Source organism: Jaculus jaculus, chromosome 3, assembly GCF_020740685.1.
Source record: "Jaculus jaculus isolate mJacJac1 chromosome 3, mJacJac1.mat.Y.cur, whole genome shotgun sequence".
Taxonomy (NCBI): Eukaryota; Metazoa; Chordata; class Mammalia; order Rodentia; family Dipodidae; genus Jaculus; species Jaculus jaculus.
The window spans coordinates 558,292-582,071 of record NC_059104.1 but is presented as its reverse complement, the minus strand read 5'-3'; the positions used below and the strand labels follow the sequence as shown (position 1 = coordinate 582,071).

The 23,780-nt window shown below is 48.1% G+C and overlaps 1 protein-coding gene across 2 annotated transcripts in view; it reads right to left on the bottom strand.

Moving 5' to 3' along the window:
• Nucleotides 1–233: 233 nt before the first annotated feature.
• Nucleotides 234–23,780, bottom strand: part of Gas6 (growth arrest specific 6) — a 36,026-nt gene continuing 12,479 nt past the window's right edge. The window contains exons 3-15 of one of the 2 annotated variants that reach the window (XM_045145757.1): nucleotides 21,997–22,021; nucleotides 20,196–20,258; nucleotides 16,823–16,945; nucleotides 15,984–16,106; nucleotides 14,769–14,891; nucleotides 13,864–13,988; nucleotides 12,201–12,319; nucleotides 11,794–11,983; nucleotides 8,866–9,030; nucleotides 7,545–7,713; nucleotides 3,371–3,543; nucleotides 1,549–1,777; nucleotides 234–772 (exon numbers count right to left, since the gene is read on the bottom strand). In XM_045145757.1, the coding sequence (XP_045001692.1) occupies nucleotides 618–772; nucleotides 1,549–1,777; nucleotides 3,371–3,543; nucleotides 7,545–7,713; nucleotides 8,866–9,030; nucleotides 11,794–11,983; nucleotides 12,201–12,319; nucleotides 13,864–13,988; nucleotides 14,769–14,891; nucleotides 15,984–16,106; nucleotides 16,823–16,945; nucleotides 20,196–20,258; nucleotides 21,997–22,021 (1,782 nt within the window). In that variant the 3' untranslated portion in view covers nucleotides 234–617. The remainder of the gene's footprint in view (nucleotides 773–1,548; nucleotides 1,778–3,370; nucleotides 3,544–7,544; nucleotides 7,714–8,865; nucleotides 9,031–11,793; nucleotides 11,984–12,200; nucleotides 12,320–13,863; nucleotides 13,989–14,768; nucleotides 14,892–15,983; nucleotides 16,107–16,822; nucleotides 16,946–20,195; nucleotides 20,259–21,996; nucleotides 22,022–23,780) is intronic. The other variant, XM_004663377.2, reaches the window with a different exon arrangement.

The following is a 23,780-nucleotide window of genomic DNA, read 5'->3' as shown; positions in this document are numbered from 1 at the left end:
TTGATGAACCCTGGCCCCAGCCCCTGCTGTTACCCATGTGAGAATCCTGCAGGACAGTCCATGTCCAGTCCACTTGACCCATAAGCAAGGGCTCAGCAAGAAAAAAGAATGGCATATTTTGGAGCAAAGACCTCTTTTAGCCATGGACTTTGTAGCACAATGGCCCTCAAAGCCCATTTAGCCTGAAAGTAGCTAGGTGCTTAAAAACCTCACAGATAATGGCCAACACAGGGTTAAAAAGGTTTCTGTAAATATTTTATTTTCCGTATTTTAGAGTCAGTAAGAAGCATGTGGTAATAAAAATAATAGAGATTTATTTTCTTCAAGTCCATTCTGTTGTCAGTCACCAGCCCTCTAGCCTGTCTCTATACAGCCAGCTTGGATTGGGCCCAGTGGCTAGGAGAGCAGCTTCTGACCTGACTCCAGTCCCACTATGTACAGATATGTTACAAGGCAAAGAAATATCTTAAAGGAAAATAGCTCCTGAGGACCACAGCCCAATGGCTCCAGTGTTGAAGGACATCGCTGCAGAGCCAGTGGTGGTTGTTCATGTCTCTGGTTCTCTCTGCAGGAAGATGTGGAGGCCTTTTGCCTCATGGGTGCTGGAGCAGCTTGGTTTAGGGCACAGTGCGTTCCACAGGTGGGCAGGAGTGTGAGGTGATGTCACTGTGCTTATATGAGGCCTCATCCAGATCTAGGGTCCTTCGGTTCACCTCCAATGTCATGCAGCCACGATAGAATGCTGTGACGGGCGTAGAAGTCACTGGTATATCTGAGCAATAGAACAAATACTGTGGGCAAACAGATTGAGTTCAGAGAGCATGGCTCCCACCCTCTGCACTGTATTTGGCCTTGCCTGCATTCCTTGTGGGGCCTTTGCTCCTACCCCTCTCCATGTCATCACCTCTGAGTAGACACAGACCCACCCCGACATGCATGCAGACAGCCAGTCCATTATGGTCTATCTTCTTGCTCTGTGAATTGCTATGGTGCAGGCTCTTAAGCTCTCATCCTCCTCCAAATCTTATAGGTTAGAACTAAATGAAGCCTGTATCTGACTGCCAGGGAATATATTCTGCTGTTTGCCACAAGTAAAAACCTGTGCACAGTGGGAGGACTAAGGTCTTGCTGTATGGTGGGCTTGGGCTATGAGCAAGGACATTCCATTCAACCCCTGAGCCTGAGTAAACAAGCAGGATGGTGTTGGTCACCTCACAGAATGTAGGAGGGGCTGGTGGCCACTCTGTCATCTGCTAACAGCATCAGATAATGGGTAGGATATGGGCACCAGATTCTCTTATTGCCTAGGACTTGCCCAGACTCCTCCCAGGCCTTGGTCAGCTGGGCTCTAAGACAATTCTTCTTGATGGTGCAGGGGTTGAGGGTGACTTGGTCTGATGCCTGACCAGAGGAGGGACTAAACTGATATAACAAGACTGTGATCAGCACAGAGGCCCATGAATAAGCTTGCATGTATTCCCACTAACCACAGCCCCTTCCTATAGTCACCATCAGAGCCCATGTGGAGACCAGCTTAGGGAGACCTACCTGGTAGGCCCCCAATGAAGGTGAGCACAGAGCCCTGCAGTACGGTCTTGAGTGTAGCCAGCCTCTCCTGCAGCTGGGAAGTGCTCACTTCACTCTGGCCTTTGGTGCCATCCACCTCCAGGGTGGCCTCACCCTCTCTCAAGGAGACAGTGACCACATGTTCCTGGCTGTCGCACACCTTGATCTCCATCAGGGCCAGGGCAACATCCTCAACCGCCAAAACTACCAGCTGCAGGGGTCATCCACGCAGGGGCCAGGGGACACAAAAGCACAGAGGTCAGTGTGTTCCAGCCAAGGGCAGTCCCATTGGCTGGCTGATCTTGTCCTGTCTTCCTCTGGTCTTCACAGGCCAGCCACCCCCACAACAGCCCTGTGATGGAAGTGTGGTACCCTTGGGTATAAGGAGGTTCAGTAACACTGAGGCTTATTCTGGGACTATGTTTCTCTGCCAGTAAAATAGGGGCCATCTGGAGGCAATAGAGGAGAGATAATATAGTAAAGGTCCCAGCCAGCTGAGAGGGCTCAAGCCGCCCTTACCCATCCAGGGGACATGTCCTACCTGAGCTGGTTTCTCAAAAAGCTGTTACAGGACACATCTTCTGGCTGTAGCCCTGTGGTGTGAGCACTAGAAGGAAAAAGCCTCACCCTCTGTTCATCCCTCTCTCTAGGTGAGCAGCCTTTGCCAGCAGGAGCCTTTTGCTGTCTATCCCATGTGCTGGGTGGGTCTGGAAGCCACAGCATAGCCTACCCCCCTTTGTGGCATGCATGGGTACAAAATGACCTTATTAACTTCCAGTGCAAGCAGTTAGAAGAGCTGTTCAGCCCAGACTGGTACCCTATGGGGACAAGAGCCCTTTGATTGGACTCATTCCCATCTTGGGAACAGAGAGGAGAAAGGAAGACTGCTCTATTTCTACTGCCTCCTATTCCACGAGGAAGCAGTGAGGTCAGTGGCTCAAGACGGTTAACCATGCAAAACAAAAACAAAAACAAAAAAAACCCACTATCAGACACAGCAGGCACTATGTATGAGGGAAAAATATGCCTGAGGGGCTGCTAAATACAGGCAGGGCTTTGCCTGCCTTTACCAACAAAATAAGCCATTAGAGAGAGGCCAGGTTAGCATATATGACTTTGGGAGAAACTGTTCATCTAAATTAGCTAGTGACATTACCTGACTCTTATGAGTCACTGTTCTGAGTGCTACAATGCCTGCTGGATGAGAAATGCCACACTTGAGGTCCAGCGGCAGTTCCCTCACAGGCTGCTGGTTTCAAACCCCAGCTGTGCCACCTGTCACCTTGGTAAGCAGTGGTTTTGCCTTACACTGTGTCCATGGGACTAACAACATGTTACTGCCAATCTGGGCGTACTTAGACCTGTGTAGTAGCTCTGGGGCTCAGAAGGTGCCTCCAGGGACTGGAGAGATGGCTTAGTGGTTAAGGTACTTCCCTATGAAGCCTAAGGACCCAGGTTCTATTCCTTAGGGCCCATATAAGCCAGATATGCACAAGGTGGTACATGTGTCTAGAGTTTGTTTACAACCACTGAATGCCCTGGCGTGCCCAGTCTCTTTCTCACTATCTGACTCTCTCTCTCTCTCTAAATGAATGAATACATGAATAAAATAAAATAAATTATTAAAAAAAGAAGGTATCTCCAGGGAGGGAAAGGTCTTTCAGAGGATGCCAGGCCTTAGGACTAGTTGATGGCTAGTGCTGGTGTGGTGCTGAAGCACAGGGGTCACAGAGGGATTGTACAGGATAGGAAGGGTATCCTAACCAAGGCTGGCCCATAGGCCCTCTGTTCTGTGCAGACTTACCTGTTTCTTGAGCTTCTTTGTAGAGTGGTAGTCAACGAGGGCCACAGAGAGAGGGACAGTTTGGTTGTCACCCACCAGTGCTAGCAGAACCCCAGTGTCAGTGGCAGGGCGGATGCGAGCCACAACTTCTACTTCCCAGGTGGTTTCAGTCCCAATGTCCAGCGATGTTCGGGCTGCAATGAAAGCCGCACATTACAAGGCAGTACAAATGGCGGGAAGAGGAGAGTGAGTGCAGTGACCAGCAGCTATGAGCAGAACACCATGAAGGACAGCTTTGCACCTGCTTTGGGCAGGGCATTCCAGGAGAGAAGGCAAGTGGAGAGCATGTGACAAGGTTGCACCTTTGGGACTTGCTAGCATCTCAGCAGGCAACCTGAAATGGGGAGGTGACAAAATCAGACTTCCTACCCTTTGTGTGGTAGTTTGAATGGATATCCCCAAATACATTCAAGAGTTTCTTAAAGCTTCTAGTTTAGCTCTCCAACCACTTGGCTGGAGGAGGTGTCACTGTGGTTGGATCCTAGGGTCCAGCCCTAAGGCAGATCTGACTTCCAACCTAAGACATGCAGAGTTCCTAAGCTTTGCCCTGCAGTTTGGTGACTAGTTTTTTGCTCTTGCTTTTGGTGGTGTTTTTTTTTTTTTCTTTTCTTTCTGTTTTTTCTATGCCATTATTAAGCTTCAAATAAATACCATTCTTCCCATAAACTGTACCTTGTTTGGAAGTTCATCCCAGAAACCTAAAGCCGATTGCTACAGAATTGGTACCAGGAGCAGGGTATGCTGAGATGAATCTGACCATGTGGATTTTAGTCTTTTGGAACTTTAGTTTTGGAGGAATGGGCATGGACTTGATACTCACAACTGAAGATGTCTTCTGGAGTGGTAAGCTACCTATTCTGATGAGAGTTTGAAAATGATAAGTGCAAAGAGAATTGTATTTGGAGGCTTGGCTTATGAACTTTCTGAGGGAAGGAAAGAGAAGGAAAGACTGCAGAAGACTTTGTTGGAAATGGGCTACTGGCATAAGGGCTGGATGAATTCTGCTGCCCATGCCTAAACAGTTTGATGAAGTTAAATTTATAATGGACTGATGTACTTGGCTAAAGATATGGGACTGAGAGATATAGATTTAAAATTGGAAAAATTAAAACAAGTTTAAAATTTACTGGCACAGAAACTGGTTTTATACTGAAGCTGCTATTGTCCAACATATTAGCAATCTTAGGGAAGATGGCTGAACTGCTTTAAATTAAAATAATGGAGAGAATGCCTGAGAAAACACTAAATGATAGGAATGCAAATTCTTTTGTAAGAAGATCTAAAAAGAAGGAACCTGCTTTTTTTTTTAAAAGGAACCTGCTTTTTGTTTTTTAGAAGTTCTTTTTATTTATTTGTTTATTTGAGAGTGACAGATAGAGAAAGAGGGAGAGAAGAAGGGAGGGAGGGAGGGAGGGAGAGAGAGAGAGAGAGAGAGAGAATGGGCACACCAGGGCTTCCAGCCACTGCATATGAACTCCAGATGCAAGCGCTCCCTTGTGCATCTGGCTAATGTGGGTCCTGGGGAATTAAGCCTCGAACCAGGTTCCTTAGACTTCATAGGCAATTGCTTAACAGCTAAGCAATCCAGTCTGGAACCTGCTTTTTAAGGTCACAATTTATTTTGTCCCTGAATTAAGAATATGGGTGTGTCCTGCATCTGGTATTGGTTTTGGAAACATGAAAAATACGTGGAGTAGGTGAAGTGCACATGGTTCCAGGAGCCACTGCTGAGACATGGCAAGAGACATGGTGTAAAGACCCTGTTAGGCTGGCAAAGCCACTGGAAGATGGACCATGGTTTGCATGTAGATTTGAAGATGTTTTGGATATACCAAGACTATGCAAGGGCCACCATTGAGGCTATTGGCTGGGGATGGAAGTTATCCCTGGCTCTTATGCCCATCTTGAGGAGTGGAATTGGAAAATTCAGAGACTGTCAGTCACTGGTTATGGTAGTGGACTTGAACTACAGATGTTTGCCTGATGGTTATTGAGTTTGCATTGTTCCAATCTCTCCTTGCTATGCCTTATAGCAGCTGAAAATGTTTACTCAGTGCTTTTATATGTTGAAAGTATATAACTTGTTTTTATTTTATAGGACTCATGGCTAAGAGACTATCTTAAATCTCAGATGAGACTTGGAACTTTAGAACTATCTTAAGTTGATAAAGACTGGGGACCTTTGAATATGGATTGAACACAATATACAATGTGAGATAGTTATGAATCTATTGGGGGCCAGGATGGAATACATTTAGGAGTTTATTAAAGCTTCTAATTTAGACTCTAGCCACCTGGCTGAGGAAGTGTCACTGTGGGCGCATCCTAGGGTTCAGCCCTAAGGCAGATCTTAATTACAGTTTAAGATATGCGAAGTGCCTGAGTTCTACCTGGGTTCCCTGCAGTTCTGCCCTTGCTTTTGGTGGTGCGTTTCCTCTTTTTTGCCATTATGGAACTTCCCCTGGATCTGTAAGCTTCAGATAAATGCCATTCCTCCCATAAACTGTGCCTGGTTTGGAAGGCCACCCCAGCAACCTGAAGCTGACTGCTGTATTTGGGCACTGGGAATGCCTCAATATGGTCACTCTCTATTTCCAAGTGTCCCCAGCACCAAGGGCCACCTACCTCCTGAGCTCCCACTTCCTCTCCAGCAGAGTTCGGAACCTTCTACAGTATGTGCAGTGCTTCAGCATATAAGTCAGCTGAGGCACTTAGAGGCTAAGTGAATGACACTGTGGGGAGCATCTTTCTAGCGGTTCCTGTGCAGACAGAGTGACACCACTGCCACCCAAAACATGTGGATGCCTCACGAATATGATGCAACTGGGAAATACTTCATGTCACCTGCATCTCACAGGATGCACTATGGTGGACAGGCAGACTCCCAAAGCAAAATATCACATATTTCTTCCCATATGTGAGTTCTCTGCTGATACGGAGGCCAGGAGAAACCCCTGGTCTGGTCTGATTTGTAAGCCTGTACCTCATTCAGAGATACACAGTGCAGAGCTACTGGAAGAGTCACTGAGTTAAGGATGGCACAGACTGAGTCAGCCTCATTGCACTCTGCAAAGGGTAAAGGAGGTAGAGCTGGTCTGCTTCCTCTTCCTCCCCTCCACTAGCCTCAAACTGAGTCCTCTGTCCCACATGTAGACATGGCATCTGCAGGGGTCAGTTCTCAATAATTTGTGGATTGCATACAGTAAGAACAAACTGGTCTTCATGAAGGAAGAGGCAAATGTACCCTGCCTTGCAGGTCCCCTGGTAGGTACGCAAAAACAAAAGGTGCTAGATCTTTCCTCCCGCTGGTGAGTTTTCTCAGTACAGTGATTCACAGGGTGCTCTTCTTTCTCAGACCTTGAAGTCTAAGGCCCCAAACTACCCCCACTAACTACTGAATTTTAGGAAGTTACAGGCTCTGCTTTACAGGGGTCTAAGACCTATTGGTCTGAGTCACTGTCTCCTTGGCTGTCTCTGGGGTTTCTTAGCATGAGACTGATGAATGCAGCTTCCAGCACTGACATGTTCACTTCCCAAGAAGATGCAGACCTTGTTTGCATACCCTCCCCTCTGCAAAGTCCCACCTTTCTGAGAAGCACTGCAAGACACAGGACATACCACCTCCATCAGGCCTTTTCCTGCATTCTCTCTTTGGGGCTCTAAGCACCCACTGCAGCGTCCATTCGAAGGCTGCCTGTCATGGTGTTGCACCTCTCTTCCTCCTTGCAACCTTCTCTACTCTCTGAGCCCATGGCTGGCAGTGCTCTGTGCACTATATCTTTCTCTCACATAGTCATGGGCCAATGCAGGTCAAGTGCATTTCTGAGCATTAGTTTAAGCCTCTAGGCACATCCAGGCATGTCCTCTCAGACTTGCTGTTAGGGACCCTCTGGGCTTGGCCTATTCCACCAGCCTTCCCCTTTCTGGCCAGCAGACTGTGTTTCCATCACATCTGTGGCTAACTCTATGCAGTTGGTTTTGTACTAGGGGCTGGGTCACTGTGTCCTGCCCAAGCCCATGCGTATCTACTTATCCCCTACCAACTAAGGTAGAGTATGTTTGCCTAGATGGCTTATTACATGTTACAACAGCACATAGCTGTTGGACATCTCCAGGGAAGGTGACACCCACTTACTGTAGCTGAGGCTGTAGAAAGCAAACGCATTCCCAGGGAAGAAGGACCCCCTCTCTGTCACAGAGAAGCATTGCATTTTTGTGTTTGCCTTCACTGTTTCCTGGATGGCGCTATCTTCTCCATTCAGCCAATTCCAGCTCCTCATACACCCATCCAGGCGAGGGTTTATCTGGAAAGACAGGTCACCATAACAGACTGGAGAAGAGGCCATGAGTTGATTCTGCCAGACCCTCTGGGCAGGTGACCCTGGCTTAGATGTGGGGAAATATACAGCAGAATGTGTACATTCTGTGTGGGGTAATTAGAACTCTTGACTTTTCAAACTGTTCAGAACACATGTCCAAAATAGGGTAAGAACAGTGTGTGTGGTCTTGGGGCAGCTCATCTGCTCTGTCTGCCTGGTCTCCCCACTCCCCACTCTGAGCAGAGGCAGGGCATCAGCCACCTGCCTGCATGGTGGGAGCACTGTACTGTGGTTGTGCCTGGACCTGGGACGTGTGACCAGAAGTCAGCTCAAAGGCTAGGGAACAATTCCAGTTTGGCCACACATTGAGTGTTCATAAGCAAGTCAATTCACTTGTATACTTTATGTCAGAGAAGAGCTGTTATGGCACATCTAATGTCAAGCTATGCACAGGACATCCCCCTTGACCTTTCCTATATATTAGTCATGAGGGCTACCCCATCAGATGCCATGTCTGTTTTCTACCTGGAGTAGACATTTCTATCCCAGAAGGGTTCTGGCCACTGAGCTCAGTGAGCTGGGAACAGAGATAGAAGTACAAGGACATGGTGTGGGGCTGGGCAGAAAGAGGCAGAACTTTGAAAAATGACTAACACTCTCCTCCTGTTACAGCCTCCCCCAACCCCAGCCCATAGAAATTTTGGCAGGGCTAATGACCCAGAATGTTCTTGAGAATTGTCCAAAAAAGTTTATTACTCTTTTTGTTTAAAAATGACTTTGTTTTATCTTCACTGAAAAATATTATTATTATATATATATTTTTGAGGCAGGGTCTCACTGTAGCCCAGGCTGAGCTAGAACTCACTCTATAAGCCAAGTTGGCCTCAAACTCATACTGATTTCCTTACTTTAGCCTCCCAAGTGCTGGGACTAAAGTCATGAGCCCCCACACTCAGCTTAAAATATACATTTTTATTATCAAGTCAAATGAAAACTTAAATGGGTGTCATGAGAAGAGACAGTAACTTAATAATATACTATGCCTATCTCCCAGCCTGGAGACTTTCTGCCTCCTTGCCATTGTGAGACTGGGTTCCAGACCTTCCGTACTCTCCCCTAGTCAGGGACAGGGCTTACGGGCTGGACGAGGTCATTTTCTTTGAAGGGAATGCCGCCCACAGTGAGGTTCAGGTGATAGAGGCTTCTCTCCAGCTGGAACAGCTCTCCTGCCACTGCAATCTTCATCACAGCGTCCTTGTTGACTTTGATCACAAGATTGCGCTCCAGTTCCTCCACAGAGATCTGAAGGGGTCAGTGCAGGGAGGTCAGAGCCTTCTGAAGGGAGGCCCTAGGTCACACCACCTGTGACCAGGAGCCCAACTTCACAAGACCACACTCATGTCACCTGTGCTTAGGAGAAGCAAGACCTCACAAGACCAGGTTCATCCATATCTGGGCCAGTTTTCCGCATCCCCCTCCCTGCTCAGAGTCACCACTGTGCCTTTTGTGAGTTCACAGGTCAAGGCTCTGAAAGTGGATACAGGGTGTTCATCTCACCAAAAGGGCCTACCTGCCTCACACATTTAGGGTTAAAAATAAAATCATTACAGAGGATTCCAGAGAAAGGTCCCACTGCTTCTTTTGCTGGTTTAAAGAACCAAGGAGGCATGCTAGATGCCTCAAGAGAAACCATGGCCTAGCATCTGCAGAACTCTGACAGGCCACAGGGTAGGAGATAATCATAGCTAAACAGTGAGCCATAAACCAGACTGAAGCCTGAAATGAGCTCATGGTCTGAATACTTCTAACTGCAAACTATGGCACAAAGATAGTCTCATAAAGTTCAGAAAGCAGCACAATGGAGCTCTCAGAACTCATGCACCCTAGACCTCTGTGTGTTCTTCACCACAGTCCCTGCCTGACATGGGTGCTATGACCCTGGCTTTTTTTTTAATCACCAAGATACAATTCTCTAATTAAGTGAATTACGTTTTCTCAACTCTTATCCCAGCAAAGGAGACTGCAGCATGCTCTCCTGTGGGACCCATCCACAAGGACACAGTCCCTCCACCAACTACCTTACCTTACTTCACTAGAGGGCTGTGCTGACTCACTCATTCCTACAAATGTGTGTAAGGATTTTGCTTCTCAGACGGGTGATATGGGGAGTAACAGGGATCCCAGTGTCCATTCTTTGATGGCACATTGACATTGTATGAGGAGTTCAAGTCCTTCCTTCTTAGATCATTCCACTTGCTCCTCTGGCTCTGGGACAGAGATGCTATAGCCACCACAGTCCAGCTTGGGCTCATGTGTGGATTGCAGATGATTGTCGGGCCGGTCCTAAAGGGGGCTGGCAAACTCTGCATTTGGCTTCTGCCCGACTCTAGCATAGCTCCCAGGCATTCTCAGGAGCAGTAGGGACAAAGCCTCAGCTTGGCTCCAGCCCATGTGATCTAACCCACTTTCCTCATAGCCCAAATTCTTAAACTCATGACATTTACTCTATGGTGGCAGTGTTCCTTCTCCCTGCTATGGCTGGACTCTAACTCTCTCCACAGGTATTCTAAGCCTGAAATTGCTCTGAAGACCACTGGGCAGATGGCACACTTGAGCTCTCAGAGCACAGGGTGCCTTCAGGACATTTGCCTGGACTGTACACAGGCTGTGTGCACCCCATGTTGGTGCTGTGGCCTGGGTCAGTCTTGTCTGAGACAGCAATGAGTCTTTTGCTGTTCAGCAGGAGGACCAACCCCAGGACCTTCACCTTGCTGCTCCACCTTGCTTCACTGCAAGTATAGGAAATAGCAGGGCTGACTGCTGCCAGGTTTTCACTGTGACCCAGGAGTCATGGGACAGTCCTTGTGAGAGAAGAGCCAATATCACTCATCCACCTGTCCACAGCCTCCACTGGCTTCCCCTTTCTATAGGAAAAAATTCTAATAGGTGCAGGCCAGGTCTGAGTGTCAGCTTACTCTGGGTCTCCCATTTGTGTGCCTACCTAACCTCTCTCCTCCTTAGACTACACAAACTCCCACCTTCATGGTCTATACACCTTCTCACCCTTGTGACCTATCCAACCTTTGATCTCTGTGATTTACATAACCTTCTGCCTCTGTGGCCTACACATTCTCCCTGCCACTTGCACATGGCTTTAGATTCTAATGCCCTTCAAAGCATAGCTGCTTTCACTCATGCTGAGCCTGGATATCCCATCTCAATCCTTCTGTTCCTCACTGTCAGCTCAACCCAGGAACTGCCTACATTATGTCTTCTCCCACCCCATACTAGCACCTCAAACATCCACTCCTCAGCCATGGTTGGCTAAAGGCAGAAAATATTTCTTGTTTCTAAATTCCTAATAGTTAATTCAGTGTCTGGCATGGACTGATACTGAATGAACAAGTAAATTCCTCAGAAATTTCCCATGCAAGGAAGACTTATCTTCTAGAAGATCAGTGTCCTTTTCCTCTAAGGTGAAGACACAATTAGCACCTGTGCCTGACCTAGTCACAGTGTGCTGTGGGTGGCTGGGTGGTAGTATTTTGCTGAGGAGACCTTGGTCCCTCTAAAAGGAACAAATGGTATTTGGCAGCTGGAAAAGTGACAGGAGCCCCTAGCATTTGTCTGCAGGGCTCAGCATGAATTTTCCATTTTGTCCTCATTAGGAAGGGAAAAAAACCGTATCTTTTCAATTTATCTTCCAAATGTTACTTCCCAAGCTGGTTTTACTGCTGACTATCTTGCTCATGGCCAAGTGACTGCCGCCTAATCCAGAAGTGGCCAAGTATCATCCCAACTCCAGCAACAACAGCAGTCAGAGCTGGGGGCAGAAAGGCCTGCTGTGGTCAGGTGATCAACTAAGAGGAGCCTGGTCCTGGCAATCCAGGTTCTATAGGTGCCTTGAGCAGGACCATCCTTCAAGGTGTCCTATAGCCCTCTAATCTTCTCCCCTCCTGCAGTTGTCCTGGTGTCCCTTGGACTGATACCATATGGCTGTTACATGAGACCCCAAGCTAACTGGGACAGGTGTACTGCTCAGGGATGGCCTCACTCCTCACTCACCGTTTGCCACATGCCATGGTTGATGACTGGCCCACTGCTGGTGACACGTCCGACACCGTTGTACCGTAGCTGAAGTTCAAGCCGTCCTGCCCGAAGACCCAAGACAATCCAAGTACTATCTGAACGGCCTCCAGCAAAGAAGAGGACCCCTTCCGGGTCAAAAGTCCGGAAGTCAAACTCAGCCACCAGCCTTAAAACAAACCCAAGAAACAAAGTGGGGTATAAGGCAGGTGGCAGAGGATTACCTAGCCCCACTGGCCAGTACTCAGGTGGGCCCCTATAATGCATTCCAGAACATGGAAAGCTGATTTTATTAGAGACCCAGTGTGACTCTGGATTCCTGGGGACTTACAGGCCATGGCATAGCCCTCTCACCTGTGTTCTGCTGTCTGGTGATGCCTTCTCACCTGGTGGGCTGCAGCCTCTTGAAGCGCAGTCTAATTACAGGGGTCCCGCTGAACATGCGGCCCAGGTACAAGGACTTCACACTCTTGGCCATGCTGAAGGGCACACACGGCAAGATGTCCTGCCACAGATTGGGAGGGTATCAGGGGAGATGCCTTGTGGCTGCCTTTCATATACCTTTAAGACCCTGGCAAGGGAGGGTCTCTGACCCTACCATGTCCCAGTGAATGCATCCCTCTCACCCGTGCAATCCTACAACCAGAATGGCCCATTGTACACCTTGGTGCCTCCTGGCAGAGGGCCAGGGTTCCAAGGTCATCCTTAGCAGGTCTGAGTTCACCCAGCACCTCCTCCTTCCTCACTAGTTGTGTGATTTTCTTTTCCCTCTTAATTTTTTTTTGCTGTTTGTTTTTATTTATTTGAGAGTGACAGACAGAGAGAAAGAGGCAGATAGATAGAGAATGGGCATGCCAGGGCCTCTAGCCTCTGCAAATGAACTCCAGATGCATGTGCCCTCTTGTGCATCTGGCTTACATGGGAGCTGGGGAATTGAGCCTCAAACTAGGGTCCTTAGGCTTTACAGGCAAGCACTTAATTGCTAAGCCATCTCTCCAGCCCTATTTTCCCTCTTGGGTAGTGTCTTGCTCTAGCCCACGCTGACCTGGAATTCACTATGTAGTCCCATGGTGGCCTTGGACCACAGGCTATCCTCCTACCTCTGCCTCCCAAGTGCTGGGATTAAAGGCTTAAAGGTGTGCATCACCATGCCCAGCTGCTTTTGGTTTTAAAATTATAAAATGCTTCAAACCCACAGAAAAGTGCAGAGGATCATAAAAGTCTATATAGAGACTATAATAAAATGAACAGAATATGAAATTCTTAAAGTTGGGTATTCTATAACATTCCCTGCTCTAATACTGTAGCTTTCCCCCTGACGAGAGAAGATGGAACCAAAGCTGGTAAAGCTGACCTGACCCATGGAAGTCTGAGGGATAGAGGGGCCTGCTCTGCCACCCTAGCCATCAGGGAACCAGAGCAGGTGCTGTGTAAGTGCAGACTTCCCTGGCCCCGCAGCTTCAGGAGGATATGGCTACTCAAGGATAAGTTGTGGCAAAGCAGCCAGATGGCCCAGACTGCAGGCCAACAACTAAAAGTTGCTGTTGCTGTGTCCCAGGTCTGTGATAGACAAAGCCATCATGATTGCTGGCTAGCAGGTCTTTGCTGCTGTTTCAGAGAAAATGCCAGTGCTAAACTTGCCCTGCAGTTTCTTTAGTTTGACCCAGAGCCTGGCCTGGCCTGAACAGTGTGTGTGTGGTTGGGGGAGCTGCTGGTGTGTCCCTACAGAGGACACTACACTCTGGACAGTGCAGAGTGACACAGGCAGGAGAAGCTGAGCATCCCTGTGTCAGCACTTCACACTGGGTCCTCATAGACAGCCAGGCAGCTGAGAGCAGGGTGTTACCATGGAGATTTCATCAACACAACCAAACAGTCCATAGCACAGAGCTGTTCCTGCATGCCATTGGAAGCCCGAAGCCCAGCTAAAGCAGAGTCTCTAGAAGCTTTTCTCCCACGCCCCTGTTAGTGGGGAAGGGTCCCTTGAAAAGCACTACAATGGGTCCTAGAGGTGTGGATAAGACCATCCAGTGGGCACTGAGTCCCTACCTCACAGGTATCCATATCTGGGGATAGCTTGAGGCCCCCACGCCCATCACAGTGGCAGGTGTAGCTGCCTGGTGAGTTGACACAGGTCTGCTCGCAGCGTCCCTGCTGACACTCATCCACATCTGCTGGCAAAGGGACAAAGAATGGATATTGGAAGTTGGGATGCTACAAACCCTCTGGGCAGTCCTGCCCACTCCTTCCTGAAGTCTTCTTGTGTGTCTTTCCTTCCTAGAGGGAATTAAAGGGTTGCAGATGTCTGGCCCAGCTATGTACAGACCAAAGATAACTGTGTTAGGGAAAGGTGCAGGGCCAAGACCACCCCATCTCCTCACCCAGGCTGCTCAGCCCCATGCTCCTTCCTGAGAGGTTCATCCCCACTTGGGGGCTCCACAGCTGTCTTTCACAGTACCACGTAGCTTCAAGAAAGGAGTGACAGTAGAGAGATCCTTCCCTCTGTGCTTAGGACACAGTGGGCCTCCACAGTGAGTAGGGTTCACAGGTCTGCCTTCATACCACAGATGTAGTTGATGATCTTCACTTTGTCTAATACAGGCTGGAGGAGGGTAAGTACACATGTGTGTGAGGTGTGCTTGCATTTGCGTACACTCTGGAATACCTACACATTTGTTGTGTTCATGTGTCCGTGTGCATGTATGAGCACATATATGTGTGCACATGTGTGTGGGCACAATGGTAGATGAAGCTACTATGAGGGGCTCACTTTTAGGGTTCTCTTCAATGTAGGTATAGACTCTCCCAGGTTTCCTAGCCCTTTTGCGTTCAGTGACTTTCTGAAACACTGAACCACTGGTTGCCACTAATGCAGCCTATACCCAAGCAGTGATTGACATGTCTTGGGCTGAGAGGTAGAGAAGGAGGTAACCTGAGTGTCCATGTGTGGGTACCTTGGCAGGCCTTCTTCTGGGAGCTGTACGCATAGCCTTTGTCGCAGAGGCAGGAGTAGGAGCCTAACAGGTTCTTGCAGTGAGCCTCCCCACAGGTATCCAATTCTGCACACTCGTCCACATCTGCAAACAAAGCCAGCCAGGCCAGGGCTGTACAGGTCCACCTGGGACAGCTACAGCAGCTGCTGGGGCTGGAGGGTGAAAACAGTCCCAAAACAGAGGATGGTGGAGACCAGGAAGAAGGCAGGATGCCTTCATCATGGGTGTCATGTGGTGGCAGGTGCAGGGGCCACATGGTGTTCACCTCACCTTGGGCACATTGTAGACATCATTACTCAAGGTCCACCCAGAAGGGAAGGTGTTCTCAACTCACTTCTAAAGCCTATAGGTGGTAACACTTGGTCAAAGATTAGGACACAGCTATGAGGGGAAGGACTTTTACTCCGGGAATGAAGAAAACACAGGAGGGGAGGGGAAGCTCTATTTCTGCATTTCTACACAGGGACTATGCTCTGGGTCATCAGAGGAGGGATTACTGATATTAATTAAATTGTTTTCCAAAATAGGTGATGGAAATAGTTTCCAATCTGATCAGATTTGCCTTTCAGGTCTTGGTGCTATCCCCCCAACTACAGCATCCAACTGTACCATCCACATAGGTTGTTGTGTCCCACATCCTAGTGAGCCCCAGTTCCTTAGGGGATCCTTACCCCTGTATAGTAGGGTACCACCCTTTGCACCCTATATCAACACAGGGATCAGGTAGAGATATGTACCCTCAAGGTGACTTCCTGGGTATCCTCAGGCTTCCTGCTCTGGCTGTGGCCACAAAGAGCCATACTAAGTGGAAGTGGGATCAGGTGGTGTGGAGGGTCCAGTTGCCTTTGCTTTCTCAGGGACAGGGTGAAAAAGTCCAGTGGGTACATAGGCAGACTAGGTCTGCTGCCTTGATGAGTTCTTGGCACAATCACCTACAGAAGCGTAGGTCCTGGGGCCACATAGGCCATGAAGGCTCTAAAGGCTGGGAGGAGCCTGTACGTACCATCATGATAGCACCATCAAGTGGATGGTGACCCCAGCCCTTGATCTCAGAGTTGTAGAATGGTCCCTGTGGTGCCCAACAGCTGTTTGTGGGCTGTCTCCAAAGAACAACCATCCCCTTCTGAGAACAGGAAGAGGAAAGGCAAGGAATAGAAAGCACAAACAAGGCCTTACCTTGGCAGGTCCTGCCATCTGGAGCCAATGCAAAGCCACTGTGGCAGGCACAGTAGAAGCTGCCTGGCTTGTTGTGGCAGACCTGGCTGCAGCCCCCGTTCTTCTGTCCACACTCGTCGACATCTGAACACACAAAAAAGATTGAGGGACTCTTACCTCGATACTCTATTCCCACAGCTGCCCTTTAGGCATGGTGGATAAGATGGGCAGGACAAGGGCTAGGGAGAACAGAGCCACTGTTGGCAGGGGCAGCCATAAATAGCACTGAGGATCCCAGGGTGCACATGGGATGAGATGTAGGCCAAAAGAGACCCACAGACCAATGCCCAAAGACAGATACTGCCAAGTTTAGCCTAACACTGAACAAATCAATCCAGACCACCTGTAGGCACAGCTAGACTACCTGCCCTGATTGAAGGACTTGGCTGCTTCCCAGCATCTCTTCTGTAGCTTTATCAATGCCATACCTGCACTTAAGTGGGTTGAGATGGGGGCCCCTTAGTCAGAGTGCTGAGGCCCAGGTAATGCTTCCTTCACTCTAACCCTGGTCCTAGGTAAGGTCCACACTGCCCCCAGCTCTCTCTAGAAGTTAACCTCGGGGATGCTTCATGCGGTGGATTCTGATGCAGAGCGATATCCCACCCAAGATACCCAAAGGCATCTTAGTGGGAGGCTAAGGTCAGGTACCAGGGGGCAATTCTAGGACCAGCTGTGGCTGTGCCTGTGGCTGAGCTCTCAATCATGGGTGGGGGGTGAAGGGTAAGTGAGGTAGAATGGGATCAGAGAGGGTGGGAGAGGCACAGCAGCCCCATCCGAACTGTGAGGCTGAAGGATCTCACCTTTATTGCAGAGCCGGCCCTCCCAGCCAGCTTTGCACAGACAGAAGAAGTTGCCCATGAGGTCTTGGCAGATTTGGGTCCCCTTTTTATCACATGGGTTTGGGGTGCACTGGTCAGGCAGGTCTGAGTTGAAGGACACAAAGGAGAAAAATCACCTAGAGCTTCTCCTAAAGCCCCTTGAACAGTGAGAGTTGGGGGTCAGAGCCTCTGGTGGGGTTTCAGAGGAGCTCTGAGAAGGTCTGGGGAAGGCCTGGCTGACAGGGAGTGTCCTCACGTGGGACAGGAGCAAGTATGAAGAATTGGTCAGGCACTGGGGACAGTTCCAAGAAACTACCCAGGTCTTCTGGGAGGTAGCAACTGCTACTGGTAGGCAGAGGGCACAGGAGCAGCAGCTGCTAAGGCACATGGTGGTCTCATGCCTCCTGGGAATAGGGTCCCTCAGAGTCCTTAGCCACCCAAGGACTTCCAGGCAGACAAATATCTCACCTTCCCCAGCCAGGCTCAGGCTGCCCACCTACACCCAGCTGCCAGCCTTTGGCACTTTCCCTTGGCAGGATGCCTCAGTGGAACTAGTATAAGACAGAAGCCCAAGCCCCAGGCTCACTGCAGGGGCAGGAAGTTTCCTTTAGGAAACACCCACCATAGCATTTAGCATGGTGATGCTGGGTCAGTTGTGCAATGACCTGCAGAACAGGATGCAGTGGGTGGTTAGGCACAGAGCTTACAACCTACAGTTAAAGAACTTTCCAATAGCATGGTCCTCCAGGGAGCACTCTATGAACATTATCTATGACTTCCAAACACAGCCTGGACAACTCTTCGAGGGGGTGGGGTAGCAAGAAAGCTCAGCATGAGGTTGGAGAAGTCATAGAAAGCACCATTATTATTCCAGACACTCAAAGAATCCTTTCACAGCCACTGGTCAAGCAGATGTGGACATGGCCCAAAGTATGGGAAGTCTGGGCTCTTGGTTCTGCTCTGCCTGAAGGATCTGTGGCTTGCCTGTCTGGGGTGGGGGGCAAGTGGCTCCTGTCTACTAACAGCTGGCTGGGACAGTTCTTGGGTAGAGGGTTCTAGGGACACACGGGGGCATTGGCTCCTAAGAATCTCACAAGGGGCACCATTTCCTTGTTCTGGTTTCTACCTTGACTAGACATGGTATCTGGACTGGCCTCCCGCTCAGGAGCTGTTCCATCATGTAGTTCTTCTTTCCCTATTTGATGTCAAACATCCTTGACATTCCCCTGCTTTGTTCTTTCTGGCATAAGCCTGCCCTATCCAAGGCCTAATAAAGTGGGCCGGGGCTGGATTTACACCATTAGATAATGTGCAATGGGTTGATTCCAGACAATATACCCAGAGCCCTGATGGGAAAGACAGTGAACAGTGTAGTCCTGTTGTCTTGCTGTCCTTGGGAGAGTAGTCATCACCATCTGGCTACTGACTATAGCATAAGGCAGGGGTTAGGCCAGTTCTAAGTCCAGTGCAGGTGGAACATAGTCACACTTGAGTCCCTCAATACTAGCCTATGCCTCACTTGGGCACCTGATGCTCCTCTTGGCCTGGCATCCACTTGGATACTCTGGGCACTGTTGTGCATAACAGGCTAAGTCTGAGAGCTGAGACTGTGTTTTTTCAGGAGGCAACTAAAAGACTGACCCTTGGTCTTCGTGTACTTTCTCCTAGTGAGCAGCCACTTAAAGTACCATGGCACTTTGTACCTCTGGCTCTGATTCCTGGCAATGGCTCTTAGGTGACTCTGTCCTATCCACTGTCCATGTGGATCTAAAGCTAGTATCTGTTTCTCCTCAGCTATAGAGAACTGGCTTAGGTCAAGTCAGTAGGGCCTTGGGAGCAATAGCAAGAGGACCCCAAGGTCTCCCAGGGTCCTCACACCAGTGTGTTCTCTTCTCCTAGAGGCCTTCTCCATCAAGTGATCTCTGCTTTCCACACCTGATCTCTAGACAAAGAGGAGTTTCACCACCTGGTAGGGAATGCTTGAGAAGAGGCAGGAACTAATTTCTGGATTTCAAAACTGTACCGTTCAGTTCATCCAGAGTTGTGGGTCAGCCTTATTGTTGGCAGCTTCCACCTGGGCCAGGTTAGGCTGGGCCTGGTACCAAGCTCACAGCAGGTCCCAGCACCAAGTCTAGGCTTCTCAGGGAGGTTTCATGATGTACTTGTTTCCTATTGTGGCCTTTCTATAGTACAATCCAACATTTGCTGGCTTTGCACCATTTATAGCCAACACTATGCCTATGAATCTTCAGGTATTTTGGAGACTTTGTGCAGTGGTTTCTGGTAGGCTTCTAGAAATTCCATTTTTCCTTGAAAATATAGGAGCTGGGTGCAGTCAGAGCACCTTGGATATGAAGACTGGGAGTGGAGTTCCTCATTGCCTATCAGTAGGTGACATCCCTAATCAGCCTTGGCCTCCCTCTTGCCCTGCTATTTAGGTCTACAGGGTACTTTGGAACACAAAGAGTAAAGCCACATCTTGGATATTGATATGAAGGGACACATCTGTCTTGTCACCAAAAAGAAAAGAAAAGAAAAGAAAAGAAAAGAAAAGAAAAGAAAAGAAAAGAAAAGAAAAGAAAAAGACCCCAAGAGGTAGGAAGAGATTGCTCAACCTATCATGAGAGTCAGAAGATGGGTGAGCAGTTCCACTTAAATACCTGGCTAGAGGGTTAAAGTTATTCCTTAAGTACACACTGGTGAATGTGGCTCGAGAGCTAGTTAACCTGTCACTCCTTAAGAAGTCTGTCTTGAGGCCAAGGGACAGTGACATTTCAACGTCACACTCTATGAGACATTTAAACTGTACCAAGTACACTGCTTATTATTTTTTTGTAAAAGGTGCTTGCCTGCAAAGCCTAATGACCAGAGTTTGATTCTGTGGTACCCATGTAAAGCCAGATACACAAAGTGGCTCATGCATCTGGAGTTCATTTGCAGCTGCTAGAGGCCCTGGTGTGCCCATTCTCTCTCTGTGTCTCTCTCTGCTTGTGAACAAATAAATAAATAAATTTAAAAAACAAAGTTCAGGGGCTAGGGAGATGGCTCAGTGGTTAAAAGTGCTATGTGTGTAAGCCTGATGCCTGGAATTCAGATCCCCAGAACCCACATAAAGCATGATGCAAGAAGAACACATGTCTGTAATCCCAAGATGCCTATGGCAATGGGAGGCAGTCAAGAGCATGGGCTCATGTGTGCTCCACCACACACAGAAAGTTCAGCGTGAAGGGCACAGACTTTTGAAGGCCAATAGCGCCTCACATTGACAGAATATTCAGGAACTTTCTGCCAACCACAACCAAGTCATAGTAGTATAGCACTGATGTTGCAAGTGAGACAAAGAGGGAACACATACTCTGAACACATGTGACGAAATCTGGGTGTTTGTTTCTGGGCTCCCCATATTTCTTCATGCACTCTACAAGAGAGAAAAGGACAGCCTCGTCATTTCTCATCCCCAGGATTGGGCCTATCCCTGTCACTCATCTCTGGGGTGGGGCTGGTCTCAGTTAGTGCTAACCAACATCTGCAAAGTGGCTCTAGGGACACGGATTCTCTGCACATGAATAGTATGGTCCTCTCTTCAGTGACTGTATGCTCTGGCTGTTAGCATAAAGCACCTGACAGTGACAACAGGAAAGTGCCCCTCATGTGACAAAGCTTTGAACCCAATACTGGTGAGTGTTGGAGCTTTGGAGTGGAGCCTCCCACCATGCAGAACACCTAAAACATTCAACGAGCTCTGACTGTGTCCAGGGTACTGAACTTCAAGGTCATGGTGGCCAGGCATATCTTAGTCTGATAGTGGAGCTGCTCCAGAGGCTCCCTGTGAGATGCTAAATACTACAGACATGAGCATCCTACCAAGGACCCAGTTTGTAGCTTTGGAACACATCCATCCAGGATGTGTGTGCTATGGCATCCAGTGGAGTGGTATTCCTCATAGTACAGGTGTGGTAAGGATGGACACATAGGCTAACTTTGAGCATGCCCTCTACCTTGGCACTTGAAGCCAGCTTACCTAGAAACAAGGTAGCCTACACTTTTCAGGGTCTGTCACACATCTACTATGCTATTATTGTTTAATTCAAACTCAGAGAAAACTCTAGGAGAACAGAAAGCTAGCAAACTTACTCAAAGTTAAAAGACTCAAGAATGAACTCCCTTTACAAGCAATATACATCAAAAGAAATTTTAAGTGTTGGTAAATAGACAAGAAGCTTTCAGAGGGGTGCCCAGGGCCTCTCTTAGGGTACAGTCAAAGCTACTGTCTCTAGACTAGCGTATTGTTTTACTTTTTGTCTCTTCTGCTAGGGCACAGTAAAGCTTTCCACCCAGCTATGTGCCCTACTCTCATGGCTGGGAGTATTTGTGCATTCCTGTTCTCCAAACCACATAAAAACATTCCTCAATGTTCTCAATTTTAATTTATAACATAGCAAGTGTCAATAAACAGCTCACACCAGAAAATTCTCCAAGGCCCTCAATAATTTCAGAAGTACAAAATCCTGAGACCAGTAAGGTTGAAGAGGCTTAACCAATCATATTCAAAACAATAAGTGGAGCCTGGAATTAAAAACTGAATACCTCTGCAAACAGCAGCTCTACTTCGGGGCTCAGCCAACATAGAATAAAATTGTGCTATTAAAAAAAAAAAACAACTTGATTTAGCTGGGTGTGGTGGTGTATGCCTTTAATCCCAGCACTTGGGAGGCAGAAGTAGGAGGATTGCCGTGAGTTCGAGGCCACCCTGAGACTACATAGTTAATTCCAGGTCAGCCTGGGCCAGAGTGAGAACCTACCTTGAAAAATAAAAAAAACAAAAACAAAAACAAAAAACCTTGATCTGGGTGTGGTGGCGCATGCCTTTAATCCCAGCACATGGGAGGCAGAGGTAGGAGGAGCGCCATGAGTTTGAGTCCAGCCTAAGACTACATAGTGAATTCCAGGTCATCCTGGGCTACAGTGAGACCCTACCTCAAAAAAAAAAAAAAAAAAAACCCACAAAAATACTTGTGTTTTTTTAAACTCTCATTCTCTGAGGATAGCTTTAACTCCACCCCCTGAAATACCTTGGTAACAGAATTTCCCCAGTGCAACAGCTACCCCTAATATGCCTGTTTGACAATAAAGAAACTGTAGTAACTTAAACTTACCTTGGTATCTTGGATAGAAGTATTCCTATGAAAAGAGAAGGGGGACAGTTTACTGGCATAGCATGAGAGTCTTAAACATGACTGTAAGTGGTTAATCAAACCTAGAGACAGAAACTCTCATGGGGCAGGCATTGAAGGGAATGAGCATCTCTTATAGTGGCTGTCAGATCAGCATGGCTGCCCAGAAACCAGTCAGTAAGGAAGATTAGGAGCAGAAAGGAGAGGAGGCCTCTGCTGACCCAGCTTCTACAGAATGACTTTGTGATCACTTTCAACAACTAGCAACATAGAGTCACTTGTAGCTAGTAAGAAGATGCCATTCAGAATGCCTCATGAGAAGGCATACCCAGGGAAGAGAATGTTCCAGGTAGGAGCCCAGTTTCAGTCCAAGGACACAGAGTTCTCTTGAGTCTTGGACTTCCCTCATCTATTTGTGTTCATTATCTTGGTAAAACAAAATTTCTGGCTAAGGCATGAGGCTACACATGAGAGCTCTCTTCCATCTCTGGAGACCCATACTACATACAAATAGATTGTTAGATGCCAGAGCCCTTGTCTACTCTGGGCCAGCAGCAGGGTAATTGGAAGCCTGATCAGGGCCTATTGCCACAGTCCACAGACTCCAGGGCCAGTGCCTGGTTGAAGCAGGAGTAGGGCTGTTAATCACAGAAGCCACAGATAGCATCAGCTTTCCAAAGGTGCTCTTTCAGATCATAACTAACCATACTAGGAAATGCCAAGGGCAATCTCTTCTAATAATGAGTGCTGTTGTTGCAAATAGGTGTTCCTGATATAACACAGTGATTCCCCTCCCCTAATGGCACCTATGGGATCCAGTGGCCTTCAGAGCTCTAGAAAAGCACCTACTTTGAGTACTTGATTGCTTGGGGAGGGGGAAAACATCTGCAAACATGCCTGAGAATGCAGGGGAGATGCATCTATTTGTCTGAAAGCAAAGCTGAAACAAACACACCTGAAAGTGCTGCACATGCTCCCAAGAAAGAATTAGCTCTGGTTTCCAGGAATGCTGTGAGCAGCTAGAAGGCAGACAGACCTATTGGATGCCACAGACCTCTGCAGAGCACTTGGCTTCAATAGCACCCATCCCACCTGCAATGCAAGTTCTTCAGGTGCATAAACTTGACCTCAGTCCCAGAAGCCCCTGGGGCAGAGGGACAGGCCAAGAGGTCAAGAGTGGAACCAGAAACAACCTCACCTGCATATTGATCTTCTTTCTTCTATATTCAGGAGGGGCAAGAACCATGGAAATGGGGGTAAAAGTGGGGAATGGAGTTCGAGTGGGGCCATATGTCACCTGACAATCATTTTCTCAGAGATTTGCCTCTGCCTTTCTCAAACAGATGGGAAAGTAAGCAAAATCCAAAGCCACTGCACTATGAGCTGTCAAGATGACAATGAAGGCTGCAAGAGGTGAAGGGCCACAGCCATATGTCTATCCCTGACCTAAGTGTTGAGCATCTCCCAGAGGCCCCGGGGTCAACACTGACCACACAGATGATGACATATGTGTAACGAAGGAGTGGGTGAATGAATGGAAGGTGAGTGGGTGAATGTATATATGGATAGATAATGGATCAATGGGTAGATGAATGGATGACAGATAGATAATGAGTATCTGATTGGCTGGCTAACTGGATAAATAGATTAAAATATACGTATGTATGCATGCATGCATGCATGTATGCATGATTTATGGATAGGTGGATAATAGGTTGGCTAATGAATGGATGATAGGTGGGTAGGTGGGTAGGTAATAGGATGGT